This window comes from Egretta garzetta, unplaced genomic scaffold (genome assembly GCF_000687185.1).
Source record: "Egretta garzetta isolate BGI_Z169 unplaced genomic scaffold, ASM68718v1 scaffold87, whole genome shotgun sequence".
NCBI lineage: Eukaryota > Metazoa > Chordata > Aves > Pelecaniformes > Ardeidae > Egretta > Egretta garzetta.
In genome coordinates, this window is record NW_009260286.1 from 379930 (window position 1) to 397532 (window position 17603).

A 17603-nucleotide genomic window follows, 5' to 3' on the forward strand; every position below is an offset into this window, starting at 1 on the left:
GTTTCTATGGGAACTGCCCTAACCGGGAGCCGGCCCCGTCGCCGGGCCGTGAAATTTGGGCGGTGGGAGAGCTCCGCTGCTTGTCTGCGGGGCGGGGGAGGCGGCGACCCGGGCAGAGCTGCCGGTAGCGACGGTGGCTCTTGCTGCTCGGCTTTGCTTTGCTACTGCTCTGCAAGGGGAAGAAACACCGGGTGTCGGTGCCCAAACCGCTCGCTGCCCACCCAAGGGAGCGCCCTGGCCAGGTGAAGTAACTCGGACGTGTTAAGAGACCCCGGTTTGCTGTGGTGATGGTGATTTTCTTTCTTGTAGTTGCTGTGAAAACCTAGAGTTTGGAGGAATTGAGCTGGTGTCTGCAGTTAAAGTTTGTGAAGTGTTTTTGCCTGTAAAAAGGCTGGCTTTCCTTGGTCTTGACTTGACACCGCGGCATGTAGTAATTCAGAAAATAAACCAAGGCTGAGATACATGATTCGGTTCCCTGAACATTAAGATACTATTTTGAGTACATTAAATGGTTTTCATAGCAGTTGACGCTTTGACATCTGTCACATAGCAGAACTTGAAAGTCAATTGTGCTTTAGATAGTACCTGTGATCTTTAACCCAAGCTCATAGCGGTTCTTTTAAACATCAGTTGGAAATTCCCCATCTAAAGCACTGGAATGAGAAGTTACCGGCTGCTTGCCCCTGCATTCAGGCTGCCCCGCTGTATGCATCTCTCGTTTGGGAACTTAATGTTTTTTAAACTTGTTTTTGTTCGTGCTGGCCTGTGGTGGCAGCAGCTCCCACGCTTGTATGTACACAGGAAAACATAGGAAGCGTGTGAAGCAGTACGGCTTTGCCGCGGTGGGGATAACGTCGGTGGTGCATAAAATGCAGCTTGCTTTCAATAATTTTAAATTGTTCATCTGAAATTTGGTTGAAATTCAAAGACTATAGCTGTAACAGACATCTGTATCCACTGATGCGGCAGTGATGTTTAGAAATAACGGGCATTAGGAACTAGTTGGATAAACAGCTAGCTGGGCTTCATTCAAACTAAACTTTGTTCATTTTTGTTTGTTTCTTTCTATTCTACCTTCCCTGTTCGGTTTGTCTGTATTTTTTTATTCTGACTAAGCTGGGAGGTGCTTTCACACCACTGTACCTCTGGAGAAACCTGAAGTTCAGACTCTAGGCTCCCTATGATATTAAGAGAATTTCACACATCCCTGCAACATGGATTTAGGCTGCTCCCCGCTCTCTGTTACACAGAAATTTTGGTCAGATTAGCCTAACTCAGATGCCTAAACTAGATCAAGGGAATATGCTGCTTCTTTTAATTACTGTCATGAGGGAATTGCATTTATTTTTTTCTCCTCTGTCTATACTAGATCTAGGGTATGGGATGTGTCCCTGACTGAGTTGTTAGCTGCCACTGTAATATGAACAAAGAGTATGTTCCCATAGCACTAACAGTAGCAAAAATGCAGCATCTACGGCTCTGTCCTAATCACCATATGGGGTTATCTACCATAGATACTGTTCTGTTATCAGAGCTTTATGGCTGCTTATTTTTCTCACCATTCTTCTTGTGGACAGAAGTGACCTGTGGATGATTTTGGACTGTGTTGTGGAGAAGGCTTTATTTATTGAGATTCAGGTATTACAGTGATTGGGACCACAGCAGTTCTTAACGGTAGGGTTTTTTAACAAATATTTCTGTTGTAGTCTTTAATATCGAAAAGTTAATTAATTTCATGCCATACCAAAGTAGCAGTTGTGAAAAACGAAGCTAAGTTCCGTAGGTAATAGCAGTTCTTCACTGAGATATTCATCTGGAGCTGGTGGGGAAAACGGGACAGGATTACTCTGAGGGTGACAGAGGCCTGGAACAGGCTGCCCAGGGGGGTTGTGGAGTCTTCTTCTCTGGAGATATTCAAAGCCCGCCTGGATGATGTCCTGTGCAACCTGCTCTGGGTGAGCCTGCTTGAGCAGGGGGGTTGGACTGGATGATCTCTGGAGGTCCCTTCCAACCCTTGCCATTCTGTGATTTGAAGACTGAAAGGTGACGTATGTGCTTTGCTTGGGGCATTATCAAAAAGCCTCACGCTCCCTGAACACAGGTGTCTGTCGGGAAAAGACCCTGTGATTAGTTCCTGAAGATCAGTGTCATCCAGATGACTAGTTCCAGTTGCGAATTGGGACTGAGGTCTCTGCTTGTTAATTAACAGTTTACAAATAAAGTCTCTGCTCTTAACTCAAAAGATTTAGCTTGAACAGCATGTAAAATTTCATGAGGTTTTCTTTTAAAGTCTGGAGCTGTGCCTTTTAAAAACTGGTTCAAAAGTTGGACATCTTTACTTTTAATGTTAATTTCTGGCTTATTTTCACTTGTGAGGAAATATCTCCAATATCTCAGTTTTAAAAACAGCTTTTAATTGCTTCCATTTGCTTTTATTTACCTAAAATGTAGTCATAATATAATTTTGAAGGGGCTTCTGGAGATCATCTGGCCCAACCCTCACTAAAAGCAAGGCCAACTTAGATGAGGTTGCTCAGAGTCATGCCTGGTTGTGTTTGGACTATCTCCAAGGGCGGAGATCCCACAAACTCACTGGGCAGCCCTCTCCAGTTTGGTATCCGCACTTGCTCAGAGTGCATCCCATCCCATTGCCCCGATTGTCAATGAAGACATTAAACGTTACTGGCCGTGGTATCAGCCCCTGGGGAACAGCATTAGTTCCAACCAGATGGATTTTGGACTACTGATCACAACCCTTTGAGCTAGTGGTCAAGCTTGTTTTCCACCCAGTGTACAGTCAGCCTATTCAAACTACATTTCACCAGTTTGGCTCTCAGGATACTGTGGGAGACCTTGTTGAAAGCTTTCATAAGGTCCAAACAAGCTGCTCTGCCCTCATCTGCGGAGCCAGTCATCTCAACAGGAAAGCTATGAGATGTGTCAGGTGTGGTTTGTCCTGGATAGATGTGCGTTGGCAGTTTCCCATCACCATTTTGTTCTTCAGGCAATTTGTAGGTGGCTCCCAGGAGGATTTGCTCCGTAATCCCTCCAGGGACTGAAGTCAGACTTCCCAGCCTTCTGTATTGTTGGACGGTCCCTCTTGCCTAGAAGATGGTTGTGATGTTTGCCTTTTTCCAGTCATCAGGATCCTTGACCAGTCACCAAGACCTTCCAAAAATCATACAGCTTGGTTTTGCAATGACATCAGCCAGTGTTCCTGGCAGCACTGGTGCTGTGATTCTTCCGTGTATACGTATACATGCAACTGCTGTACTTCCTTGTTTTCAAGTTACTTTATTTTGACTTCCGAAAGTTGGTTTCAGTTCAGTATAATGCACATCTCTTGACAAGGTAATTAGATGATGGATCCTGTTTTGGGGGGAAGCTTGACATAAACACAGTCCTTTTGTGCAAATTGTGAGAGCGGTAGGTTGTTGACTTTGTGAATTTGTGGTGTTGCTTTTAGATTGGAGGGCTCATTTAATGTGGCTGAATGATGTGGGAAAGTCAGTGACCTTTCTTTACCTTTCTCCTCTTAGGTGATGATTGGTGATTATAAAGATAACAAAGATAAAGTAGAGCTAATTAGAGAATTCTCTCTTTTTATAACTGACTCTGACCTATTCCAAGCACTATCACTTGTCAGTAAAACAACACAAAGTATACTTGGAGGTTCAGAGGTTGACCCTAGGTATGGGGTGAAATAGGGTAGTTACTGTATTCTTTTTAGCTTTAAAATAACTTTACCTTTTAAAATTGCATTTTCTTTTGTACCCTGGTTGGTGGTAGATGATGCAACGGACTGTTTTGGGGGGGGGGAGCGCTCTTGTTAGAGTGTCTGGTTGGATTTTTGGAAGTGCTAAGGAGCTGGTTTAAGTGATCTCGAAATCTTCAGATGCTTAGTTGCAAATGTTGCAGATGCCTAAATTGCCCCTGGAAATCTGGTTTTGGATCCCGATCAGTACAGAACTGGGAGGCTTATCTCTTCATGTAAGTTCAAGCCCCTTCCAGTGAGGGACCAACGTAAGCTGAAATTTTAAGCCAGCTGTGAGCAGTGCCATGGGTGAAGCCTTGCTTTCTGCGGCGTTGGCTTTCTGAATCTAAACAGGTGTAAGCTTTTGTTGAAGTTTTTCTTGTGGTCAGTATCTTCAGACCCGCTTTCAGCCACGTGGATCCTCTGGTGTCCAATATTGGTATGCAAATATAGAACGGTCTTTCTCATTGATGGGGATACTAAATTTGGTTGTGTCTTCTCTACCTGGTTGCCTGTTTTCCTGAATCTTGTAGGCAGTTTAAGATCTTTGCAAAGTCCACCCTTCTGTTTAGTTTGGTTTATGCTGGATGATGGGATTCATCAAAGTACATACTAACTACGTGTGTCTCATACCCTTAGAAAGCCAGGCTAAGAATTTAGGCATGCTGGTTACTTGGTTACTAGCACGTTATTCCTTTCATGGTTTAACTTGTCTATCAGGTTGGGTTTAAGGGTAAGTCTTTCTCTAGAAAACAAGGTAGGTGATTTTATTTCATGAGAAATCTTTGATTCTTCTTACATCCACACATACTTTGTTTTATTGCCTATTGCAAGATTATATAGAGACTGTAGTAACTTGTTTTTCTGGTACTGTTGCGCCATTAGCACCAAATGCTCAAAAGGTGAGCATTAGGTCATGTAAAAATCATAAAGTAAAAGTGAAGCTGATGAAATTTTTTCTTCAAATTCAGAATGTTTAAGACTGTCAATATAGGAATGCAGCCTGGCCAGGTTGGTTACTTGTGTTCTAGAGTTAAAGGTAATGGATTGAACATTAATGTGTAGATGAGTACAGTGTTGTGTAACTCTTATTTTCAGAACGCCACATGAAATTCAAATGATGTAACACAATGACAGTAGCAGCACAACGCATTGGAATTACCTAAGAGAGGACAATTACCTGAGAACTATTTTTAAGGTAGCTGAAAAAACATGGTTGATCCAGATAAGTCATAGCTCCTTTGGAACTGCGATGCTGAGAGCAGCCAGTTTGACTTGAGACTTTTTGATACAGGATGTTGTTGCTTCAGCTTCAGAAGTAGCAGGTAATAATTCTGAGCTGGCTCTTCTAGGGAAAATTTTCAAGGCTGATGCAAGTGGAGCTTGTGAAACATTGTGGCATCGCTCATGAGTGGTATCTTCAGTTGCTGATTCAACGGCATATACATGAAGTAAGGGAAGAACAGGAAATGGGAGTTACTCTTTGTTTCTAAAAATATTACAATTGGAATGCAAAAAAATAATGACCTATTATGGCTATACTAATAAATGTATTAAAAATCAGAGCTGATTTAAATAATACTTTTAGTTTCATCTTTCAAAGGTCAAGAATTCTACTAATGAAGATCTAAAACTTTCTCACCTTTTCTGCTACACTCTTAGTGTAGTCATATTTTGAGTTTCTTTAGGTAGGACAAATGTCTAACTGAGATACACTTTTTTTTCTCATAGGGACTTTACTTGATGTTGAGATGTGTGTCTAGCCCAGGTGATAATTGATTCCCCAAGTTCATACAGTTCATTTGTAGTGGTCAAAACATTATTAGGGTATGCTGTAGAGCCCAGTGTTAAAGGTTAAGAGACCAGATTTCAACTGGACGCTTTGAAGGACTGTTCTTGGTAACATAGCGTGGATGGGACTTTGGCTGAGAGAGGGGTCTGAAGCAAGAGGCTTCAGCTGGGTCGGGTAAGAGGTGTGGCCCTCTGCGGGGGTCCTGGGTCCAGCTTGGGACCAGCGTGCCACCTGGGACTCCCGTGCTGGGCAGGATCTCTTGGACCTCCATTACACCCATGCTCTTCTGTGTCGATTTGGGGAATGCATTTTTACCCATCCGTTGCTCATCCGAAATAATGCTGCCTAGTTTTTTTCTTGTTTTCACTGCCTTATGCTGATTTTTGCTTTTTTTCCCCATGAGGTTTCCCCAGTTTTTGTTTCATCAAAGATAAACTTTTTTTACTTTAAAGGCCTCTTGTAGCCTCTCCCCTCTCTGCTTGTTGTCTCATTCAATTTTGAGAGGTTAAGCCTGCAATGGTTTTGTGCACCTGCCCAATTGAAAGAAGATACCTAAAAGGTAAATCCAAGTCTTGCTAAATATTTTACCTTGATTAGTTTTACAAATAGTGAAAGATTGTTCTCTGCTGAGCATAGAAGACTGCCTGCATATTCTGTTTATTTTGGTTTATGCTTTGCTATAGCAGTCCATTAGATGTTCTGTACGTTTTGCACTGTTGTCTGAGACTGAAAGCCAAGCAACAAGTTAAGTAGCAGCTCTTGTATCATAAGGAGAAGATAATGGTAAGAATTCTTCTGCTGGTATTTTTTGCTCTGTTAGCAGGCAGATTTCGCTTGTGCTTCTGATGGAAGTTCATGAGGGGGCTAAAAAATTTGCTCAAAGACCGCAAGGCTTCACATGGGTAAGTGCTTAAGTAATATGCTCTGAATGTGTCCAGTCATGGCTGAAATAAGAAAATAATGAAATGAAGAGAAAACTCAACAATTTATGTTTTGCCGAAGTCCACATTGACATAAATTAGGAGTCGCAGTGTGGAAGTGGAGAACTGCAGGTTTCAACGTGTATGGACCTCACCAAACAGCATCTTGGGGCTCTTGTACAATGCTTGCAAATAATTAGATGTGAGAATTGATGTGTCTCAAAACAGGATCTAGAAAAAACAGCATATGGAGTGGGGAGTCATGTAAATTAGAAAGTAGGAAGAAAAAAAGGCAAGAGTGTATTTTAAGTTACCACCCGTTCAGGAGCAGGCATGTCTCACGCTGCTCTCTGGAAGGGTTATGATGGGCAACCTGGAGTGCCTTCTGGAAGGTGGAAGCTCAGAGCCTTTAAAAAAACAAAACAAAACTTATAAATAATCGACCTTCTGCTTTTTTCTTTTTTTTTTTCTTTCCCCTTTTAAGCAAAGCAAGCAGAGGTGGTGATGTCTGTCCATGTCTGGGTTAGTGAATGCATTCCTCCAGGGCGTGACAGAGCTGGGTTCAATTCCCATCTTTTCCTGAGGAAGTTCATGTACGTGTCTCCTGGGAGGAGTGCCAGGGATTTAAATAGTGAGCTTCCTCAAGTAGGGTTCTCATTCCCTCCTTCAGAATTTCTCCTTCTTTGCAAAGAAGGATCAAAGCTGGAGGGGTACGGACAGAGAGGGACCTGTGGCTCTCTGGCTTAAGGGTAGAGAATTTCACGTAGGAGGTCGAAATCCTGAGGTGATGTTACTATTCCAAACACTGCGCATGGGTTTCCTTAAACAGCTGTGCAATAAAATGCGGGAAAGTGTGCTCCTAGGAGGGAGGAAAGATTGGTTTCAATCTGCAGAGACATGGGGGAGAGTTGATCTGGGTCTTGATATTTTGAATAGGTGCTTTCACAGCTGAGCAGCTGTGTGAGAAAGGGAGTAAACCCATCCATACTGACCACACCGTTATGTTTTTTTAAACAGAGACAGACATTCTTGGATTTTGCGTGGCATCCATTTTGCATGGTCAGTATATTCAGAAAGCCTGTTAGGCAGGCAAGACGGGCAGAAGGATATTTGTCAGAAAAAAATATTTTTTGTGTTCTGTCTTAATCACTGTTTGGAAGCAAGTTGCATTATAACAGTGAGCAAGGGTTAAGAAGTAAAATATTTAGCACTTCCCTCCTCTCCCTCCTCCCCCTTGAAATGTCAAAATATTAACTAAGGCTTGCAGTACTGTTATCCACAGTAACAGAGGGGAGCAGGAGAGCTAGCAATCTGCTAGCTACCCAGGATCGACGATTTCGTTTTGTTACTGATGTCATTCAGTCGTTATCAGAGTGGGTGGACTTTGTGAAGCTGGCCACAGTACATTTTGAAAAGGCCATGTCGCTATGTATAACTCCACTGTATAAAGGAGATAAATTCTTGGCCTGCAAAGATGTTGTGGTGGTGTTCTTTTCTTTTTCTTTTAGTTGGCAAATATTTCTACCAATATGTCTTGAACAAAGAGAAATTCTAGACTGTCATGGTTTATAATGCCTTACTAATGCTTATTATTCTCTGATTTTTCGGGAGGATAATCCAAAAAAAAAGCACAGAACAACTACACAGGCTATTACACTGCCACTGTTTGCTTTGCAGATGCTCATGAGTAGTTCATGCTGTCCAGATCTACAGGTGTTGCAAAGACTAAATTGGTCAGCTAGCACTGCAGTCTCTGCCCTTGCTAATTGGTTCTTACAGCAATATATCTTCTTTCTGTCCTTGAGAAAAGCAAAAGAGCAGTAGTGTGTCCACACATGCTGCTTCTACGGTATTTGATTTCTTCCAGTTAAAACTGGTGAGACAGAGCCCGATGCACCAGACCTTCATTCCAAACTAAAACTTATGTGGCTGTGGTTTTTCTGAGAAATACTTGGAAAAAAAATTGATTCAAGTATAAATATTAACAAAGATTGTGGTGAGGCTGTTCTTCATAAAGTGGCGATACACCTATGATGGGAAAGAAGCTTTTTCTTTTCCTTTTCTCCTGCAGTCTTCCCAGCTCTAATGTTTTCTGATGCTTTCAGCATGGGTGTAAGGTCCCCCCTGCTTCTTGCAATCTCGTTTCTTTCTCAACCTGTATCAACAATAATGAACACTGAGAGATGGAGCAGAAGTTGTGGTTTGGCAGGTCAGTTTGTGAAAACAATTAGGGCTTTAAACATTGGGACTAGTCAGATGGTTTGTTTACAAGAACTTGCCGTTCTGCTATTTAAATGTAACATCCAAGTTTTCCTGTTTTCACCCTAAATGGAAGCAGGGCTTAATGTAGTCTACAGTGTTCACAGGGGTGTTTGATCCTGTTTTGTTACAACATGGATTTCATGCTGTGGCTGCCACTGTTTCTTACAGACTGTTAACTGAGTTCATCAAGCACCTCTCCTAGAACATTTTGCAGAAACAAGTAATTTTCTATGAGATATTCTGGTCGTGATGGCCATTTTTTCATCTGTATCTGTTTGGGATACTGGTTATAGTCTTTTCTTGATTTTTTTTTTTTTTTTTTTCTTCAGTAAATGTTTTTATATGGCATTGGGTTTCTCTGTGGTATTGTATAATAAGGTTCTTTGGAAATTTACAGCTTTCACCTTGATTAATGATTAAAAGTTGTCAGAGCCATTCTAAAAAAAGTAAGTTTGGCCTGAAGTGAGAATATTTCGTTGTGATCTCCCTTGGTAAATAAATGGTGCACTCCTGTGTCCTAAAGGTGCAAGGTCTTTTACAGATGGCAACTAGAGCAACTTTATGAGAATAAGCTGCTCTTAACTTTGATATATGCATAATATCCAAGCCTTTGGGGCGTGCTGTGGAAACGCAGAAGACAAAATACTAGTTGAGGGCAAGCTCCATTCTTTGGGAAGGATTGTTTCCATGGACCTTTGAAAAATGTGCATAGACTTTGAGTTTAATGGGCTGTTTCCTCCTTCCCTAAAAAACTGAATGACGGGAAATTATGTTGCAGCGATACTTTTATTTTTCCTTTTTTTACCTCTTGGTATAACTTCAGAATCTGTCACCAGAGAAGCTTGTGTGCTTGGTGTAACTCTGGTGTCCGAATGAAACAGATCTGTGTAAAGGGATAGAATGGGGTCTCAGTGCTGGTGTGATCTGAAATCCTATAAAAACCCCATTTATGATTCCTTGTTGCTTCTGTAAGGTCATAGTTTTCAGTATTATTTGTGGGGGTTAACATGGGAGGTTTTTGGTGCTCTTCATGTCTAGTATTTTAAAATATGATGAGATCTGCCTATATGCATAATAGTGAGACGACAGAGCTAAACCATGATTTAATTGCATCAAATTGGTGTAATGTACTGATAGTACACGTCTGTTGGGCAGTTCCCTCTTGTTTTTGGACGTAAGATTGGTGCATCTGCATGGCAATGCCTGGTGCAGGCTTAACAGGCTGGGTCAGCCCAGGCTCGGGAAACCTGGGGAATTTTCAGGTGTGCTGAAAAAACCTGTGTCGATAATTTGGGCTGGTCTGGTCGCTATTTTTGAGAGTGCTGCAGTGGAACAGAGTATTAAATGGTGTGGTATTAGAACCATCTGATCTTGGATTCCTTTTGGGAGGACACATAGTGGTATGGATGATAAGTTGGGTGAGCTGTATTCGGTGTCTGACTACGGTTTCTAATTCTGCTTGACATGAGCTATGAAACTTGTTATCACAGAATCACAGAATGGTTTGGGTTGGAAGGGACCTTCAAAGATCATCTAGTCCAACTCCCCTGCCGTGGGCAGGGACATTTTCACTAGATCAGGTTGCTCAGAGCCCTGTCCAACCTGACCTTGAACACTTCCAGTGATGAGGTATCCACACCTCTGGGCAAATCATTCCAGTGTCTCACCACCCTATTTGTAAAGAGTTTTCTCCTTGTATCCAATCTAAATCTATCCTCTTTCAGTTTAAAACTGTTGCCCCTTGTTCTGTCACTATAGGGCCTGGGAAAAATTCTCTCTCCACCTTTCTTGTAAGCCCTCTTCAAGTACTGTAGTAAGGTCTCCCCAGAGCCTTTTCTTCTCCAGAATGAACAACCCCAGCTCTCTCAGCCTTTCTTCATAGGAAAGGTGCTCCAGCCCTCTGATCATTTTTGTGCCCCTCTTCTGGACCCACTGCCACAGGTCTGTGTCTTTCCCATGCTGAGAACCCCAGAGCTGGACACAGGACTCACCAGAGCAGAGCAGGGGGGCAGAATCCCCTCCCTCAAGCTGCTGGCCATGCTGCTTTGGATGCAGGCAGGATAGAGATCCGTTGTCTTGCAGATAAGTGAAAGGTAGTTGCCTGTATACATAGCTGTCGATAACAGTGGGCTGAAGTTACCCCGGCTGATGAAAATGAACCAGGAACACGTGTGCTCTGTAGATGCAGAGCTTTCATAAATAGGAAGGACTCTTATGAAGCTAACGCGAGGGCTTTGACCTCAAAATTTTTCAGGTGAAATTGATTTTAAAATAGGTATAGTTGAGATTCTAGGGACATCAGAATGAGGGAGAGGGGGTTTACACATTTTGTGTGGATGAAGCTGCCTGGCTTACTTCTCCCATTCACGTGGTCAGTGTTTGGGAGTTTAGAAAGCTCAATCTACACGAGCCATTTCAGCCAAACCAAAGAAGGCAAAGTCTGACTTTCTCCATAGTTGTAAGTTGTATAAAGTATTTTAAAAAATACATCTTAAGATTTGGGGCTTTAAGAATTAATCAGTTTATTATCAGACTTGGATTGCCAGATAATTATCTGAGTTGTATTATGAGGCCTCACCTCCAGTACTGTGTGCTGTTTTGGGCTCCACAATGTGAGAAGGATATAGAATACCGGAATGTGTCCAAAGGAGGCAGCAGAAGTGGTGAAAGGATAAAGGGCAAGACTTAAGAGGAGCAGCTGAGGATACTCACAGAATCGTTTAGGTTGGAAAAGACCTTTAAGATCATCAAGTCCAACCGTTAACCAAACCCTGTCATCCCACCACTAACCATGTCCATAGTTGGTTTGTTCAGCTTAGAGAAGTGACAGGAGGTGACCTCATTGCTGCCCGCAGCGTCATCACGAGGGGGAGCGGCGAGGGAGGTGCTGGTGTCTTTTTCTCTCTGCTGATAGGAGGTGAGGTGATGGATTAAAGCTGTGTCAGGGGAGGTTAGGATTGGCTATTAGGAAAAATTCTCCACTGAGAGGGTGGTCGTGCCCTGGAACAAGCTCCCCAGGGAAGCGGTCATGGCCCCAAGCCGGTTGGTTCCTCAAGTGTTTGGACGATGCTCTTAGATATCTGGTTTAACCTTTAGGTTGTCCTGTGTGGAGTCTGAAGTTGCACTCGATGATCCTCATGGGTCCCTTCCAACATGGGATATTCTTTGGTTCTGCAATTCTACTGTAATTACTCATTTAAAAAACCCTAAAAGTGATGTGAAAAGAAGATAATAAACTATACTGGAGAAAAGATGAAATGTAAATCTAGAATGAGTCACGTGCAGGTGGAAATCTCTGTCAATGCAGAGCTCTACTGAGATTGTTGATTCTGGGGATGTTCTCCAGTATCCTGCTTCTGTGTCGTGGTTTCAGGTTCTCTTTTAGACCTCCTTGACAGAACAGCTTTTGCAGAGAAACATGCTGTAGAAATGTTTAACAACATTGGAAGCGTTTTTCGGGAAGGCTATATATAGATTTCAAGTGTCTCTTGGTAGGTTGCTGGTAAGGCCTAGGAAGGGATGCTGGAAGCAGCCAAGGAACCTAAAAATACTCCAATTTGTTTTAGAATTCATGTCTTGGAATAGATCCATGCTTCCTTTTTTTATCTTTCTGCAGCTGATACCTAATGTCACCCTGAGAGATCATTTGGACTCGACAATCTTTCCATTTACTTTTTATATATCTATGTATATATGTATATATGCGTGTGTATACACAAATGTATGTATGGATAATGTATATAAAAACCCCTGGAATGTCAAGTGTCTTAATGACACCGGTCTGTAATGTGTCAAGATCAAAAAAAAAGATAATTGTTCATTCGTCACTGGGCAGTTATATAAGCAACACAGAGCAAAATAACTTCAGGTAAAATCCTGGTCTTCATCTGTTTGGGGAGGGCCAGCTGTGCACGTGGCTACGAGGTTTGCAGTGAGAATGAATGATTTGTGGCCTCTTACAAGAGCGTGATTTCACATGTTACTTATAGGATATATAAATAATAATACAAATAATATATAAGCATCTAAATAAATATGCAAATATAATAATAATAATGATGTAAAATATATAGAGAGACGATTGCTAACAACTGGTCCCAAACATTTTTATTTTTATCACAGAAATGTGCAATAGATCTAAAAAATGCTCTCCTGTCCACACGCGAAACCAGAGCGCTTTCCAGTTGTGTGATTTTTGTGATGGGATGTGCAGGAGTTTCCTTGCAGGGGGAGGGCGTGTGGAGGTTGTGATATTTCTGTACTTAATATTAAAAATTAATATAAAAATCTGGGGAGTGACAGAGGGATCTAAGAAATTATTTTTTTATTTTTAAATTGAAAATAAAAATTTCATTTTTGTAGCTCCATCCTGAACGATAGTTTCTCTGTGCAGAGCTCAGGATAATGATGTATACATTTCAGTCTTGAACTAAAATAATCTCTTCCAAAGCAAAAGCTCGCTGCATTGTTTTAGTTCAACGTTTGTAAAGCAGTGTTTGTGCTTATCTCTCAGATAAGTATCAGTGAATATTTTGCAGTTCTAAAGAATTAATAACATTAATACAGATACTCTTGAAAGGATACATAGTAGAAAAACAAAAATCTTAGTACTCTGATATTTATTATGAGAGTAAATTGTTCTGAGACCCCTTTAAATGCTGCTTTTGAGTCTTTATGCAGTACCTCAAGAGAAGGAATAACTTCACTGTGTTGGTTACAGAAAACTGACTACAAATTTTTTATTAGAACAAGTCATTTCTTTGGAATACATCATGTGAGAGCATTTTCTTTGTAAATGGTGCGTGGAGTAGTGGAATGGATGAATTTGAATAATAATTGTTCTTCCACTTTTCTCAGCAGAAGCATTCAGTTACGGAACTGTGCATTGAAGTTTTTTTACGATACGTATAAATATTTACCAGGGAGAGCTGGAAAAGATCTGCTAGGACCCTGAATCTGTCCTCCTGCCAGGAGAGGGCTGTTCTCCACGCCATATGTTCTGACATGTTGTCAACTGTTTGTGTACATTATGCAGCAGTTGCTAAACAGTTGGTACTGTTTTCCTTTAAGAATGTGCCACTAGGTTCAGGACTGCACTGCATACCCTATAAAAAAAGGAAAAAAAAAAAAATTCCCCCACCCCCTGCCAAATGTAAATGCAGCTTGTTCAGCAGCAGCCTGAAGCCCGGCATTGTTTGCTATCGGAAGTGTGAGCTAAAGGGACAGACATTCCCCCTGCTCAGCGGGAGCGCAGAGCTGCGTTTTGCCCTTGTTGCATTATTAATGGCACAATGTTTTTATGTTGCAGATGGCTAAGAGCTAGCAAGGCATATTCAAGACCATGATGGCTCAGTTTCCCACAACCATGAATGGTGAGTAGCTCCGGTCGGTTTGTTTAGGTAGGGGTGGAAGCATTTGTCTTTATTATTTTATTATTGCTTTTTTTTGTAAATGCTGATTTTTAGTACCTGCAGCAGCGTTATGGTCAGTTTGCTGCAGATTGCTTCCTGTAGCCTAACTTGTACTGTAAGACGGGGAGAAATTCTGTAGAGGCATTACTGCAGTGTAATCTGGAGTACAGATACGCCTGGAGCATCTAGTAATCTCAGATCATTTAAAGGGTTGAGGAATGTGAGACTTGTAGCGTGAATACTGTCTGACTTCAAGTGGGGAATATGCTAAGTAATAGTTGATTAAACTTGCATACCTTTTCTGTTACATAATTCGGCACAAAATGCATTTCGTTACAATATATTATGCTATTTATTTTAAACCAAAATATTCAAATGTGTTAGGCAGTTTGCTACACTGACGAATATAATCAGTCTTTCTCAAAAAAAATGTTAAGAATTCTCCTCTGGATTCTGTGCCCCATCTACTGTAGAAACTTTTAGATTTGTTTCTTGGTGATTTCCTTTCAAAGGCATATGAGAGTTGAAACCTTAAAATTGTTTGTGCATGTATGTATGTATTATTTCTAGAGCAAGCTTATTTGTGAAGACACAATTTGCAAATACCTGCTGAGAAATTTGATGTTTACATGTTGTTTACAGAGCTGGCCAAAATAAAAAGACAACTATAGGAACAATGCTTTGCACTTGAGATATCCCAGATATGGAGTATTCCTCCAGATAAAAATAGGGAAACAGGCAGAAGAAAAAGTATTTCTTATCTCATTTATCTGTGAAGGTTATTGTATTGCAGGACTGGGAGGTCTTTCTTTAACTGATTTAGAAAATCATCACTGCTGAGATAAATTGGGTGAGTAAAGGGAAGTGTTTTTTTGCAGAAGAACATCCAGATTTCAAATTGAAGCTCTGTTTTACACATCTGTTTCACATGTGCCTGAAACATTGTGTGAAAAAATAATGGATGTGATCAACACTTCTTTTTTTTTTTTTATACAGTCAGCTGCAGTTTGTTCCAGACTTTGTTTCGCAGGCTTAACAATACAAGAGAAGTAAAAGGAATCAATATATTATATATAATAGGGAAAAACCTAAACACTAGATTTTTTTCCACTTTCTGGGACAAAGCAGAAAGGCATATTTTTTTTTTTTTAATTCCCACATGCTTTTTGCTCCTCAGTTTAAAATAAACAAACAGAAGCTCTCTTCAGGGAGAATACAGATTTATGATCTGGGCTGTCTCCTTGGTTGATTTATGCATAAACTATTTGGTGTCTTTTTGGTTTGGCCTTTTACTCCTTGGTTCTGTTGGAGGATTGCAAGGTATATTGACAGCATTGAGCATGTGCATGACTTGATCTCAGAAGTCCTGGTTTGGGAGAGCGGTCCTTTCCTTGATCTGAAATCCCTTGGGCAGTACTGTCTGCCACTCTCAAAAGGAACAATGCCACAAGATGCAGCCTTTCCCCTCGCAGAATTTTACTATGTATCGAAAAACATAGTAAAAGAACGCAAGTAAGAGAGATACCAGGCAATAATTAAACTATTGCTTCTCACGGAATATTGTGTGTAGTTTTGCAGTCATATTTCTTGTCAGAATTTATTAAATTTCAAACAGGTGGGGAAAAAAAAAAGAGTAGTTTTAATGTGATTTCTGGATAAATACTGAGCAACCTTTGCTGTTGAAATTGTTCTCTAATCTGTGTTCCTATTCCCTGCTACTTACTACTGCTGTTGTTTGCATTCAAAGTAGATCACCCTGCGTTTACCACTCGTTGCTCAGTGGAAACCTCTAATTATGTTGTTAGACCTTGGTAGTGACTTCAAGTATGGGATGAAGAATGAGGTTATGCATGAGACAACTAAACCTTTAGGCATTGCTGCAGCCTGAGAGCAGTGGCCACCTGTCACACCTTTGTATTAGCAGAGCGTTGACCCTTGCCTTTTGTATCCTACTAGGGCAGAATGGTGTTTTTCTTCTGGGGGGAAAAAACCTCTTATTCTTATGAAGGTACAATATACTTAGCTTTTGGTTCATTAGTAGTGTAAGGCATGAAGTAGTTTCTGTTTCAGGATTATTTTTGGCATTCAGCATTACAGAAAAGTGAGTAGATAGTGAGTGTGTACAAGTGCGTGATTATATGACACAGGGTGACAACGAGTCTAAGAACTGCAGCGCCCAAATGACAAAGCACGATACTCGGATAGTCTCAGACAAATGCAAGCAGAAGATGCTACAACACTTTATTTACCAATGTAAGCAGAGAAAGGGAAGTCTACGCAGGACCTTAAGAAGAAAGGGTAACTGAGTCGTGTGCTTGAGTTCCAGTTGAGAGACTCCACTTCTTTGAGGGCACCTTGAGCTGTTACTCAGAATATACCTCCACGGGAGCAGGCTCCCAAGACTGTCCAGCCTCAGCATGTGGCTGATGGTCAAACTGCATGTTATACTGAGAACTGGCATACTCTTTTTTAATTATGTGGCCACGTGTAAACTTCAGCTTGTTGAGGCGTTGTGTACTCAGGGGCACATGCTCTTGCTAGACTGCTTGCCTTTCTTCTCTAAAGTCATGAAAGGACGCAGTGAGCAGAAAGGAGTTCCCTTTGACTCTCCATTTCTGTCCAAGGTGACCTTTGTGGATGCCTTACTGACAGGCTGGTAATTCAAAGAGGAAAAGCAGGACTGAAAAAGTGCATCTTGATTTTTCTGGAACTCAGGGCAGATCTGCCAGTTTTTACGAATTTATCTCCCATGCAAAATGTAAAGGTTGTGATGACATTTTGCATGAACAGTCAAGGCTGAGTAACGTGTTTCTTCGTATGTAGAAAGGCTGCCAATTACAAACTATACATACAGCACCAGATGGGTAACAGATACTTATCTCTGTGGAGTCCAGTTCTATCAAAGAGCCACTCCAGGCTTATCCATCTCCCCAGTCCACAAATGAGATCAAGGATTCCCTACTGAGGATTTAGTTTTATCCTGTAACTGTCTGAATATTGATCATTATCTCTGTGAAAATGATAAAACAAGCGCAGATTCTGGTAATTTATTCTCCTTACATACCGTTCTCTATCTGGACAAAGCTTTCTTAGGAATTCATCCCAAGTCTCGCAAAACATTTTGGAAATGGCATTTAGTGACACTAAATAACAAGTACCTTCAACAGTTGTATTTCTAAAGAAGCAGTTAAGATACTAACCACAAATGACAGTTAAAAGGATAAAGGCTTTAATAGGTTAAAATGCGCTTCCACTTAATTTATCCCTGTGATTGCTGTCTCTATCGCAGAGCAGGAAGAAGTAGCCTTCTCTGCCACGGGATGCCTTCTTTACAGCTTGCAAGATATTGCTGTTCTCCTCACTCCCCTTCCGTAGGCTAGATTTTTTTCAGGGTTTAATATCTATGCTGATGCTGGATCTTGGCTTGGAGAGATTTAATCTTGACGGTCCAGCCGGAACAAGGA

General features: G+C 41.2%; 1 protein-coding gene across 8 annotated transcripts in view; it reads left to right on the forward strand.

Moving 5' to 3' along the window:
- Positions 1-84: 84 nt before the first annotated feature.
- ITSN2 (intersectin 2) overlaps positions 85-17603 on the forward strand; it is a 90127-nt gene continuing 72608 nt past the window's right edge. For 3 of the 8 annotated variants that reach the window (XR_004842478.1, XM_035897944.1, XM_035897946.1), the window contains exons 1-2: positions 86-242; positions 14037-14100. Coding sequence is in view for 7 of the 8 variants with exons in the window: in XM_035897944.1 (XP_035753837.1) it covers positions 14070-14100 (31 nt within the window). In the remaining variant the exon portion in view is untranslated. Of the gene's footprint in view, positions 243-6084; positions 6106-14036; positions 14101-17603 lie in introns of those variants that run through there. The other 5 variants (XM_035897947.1, XM_035897948.1, XM_035897949.1 and 2 more) reach the window with 4 other exon arrangements.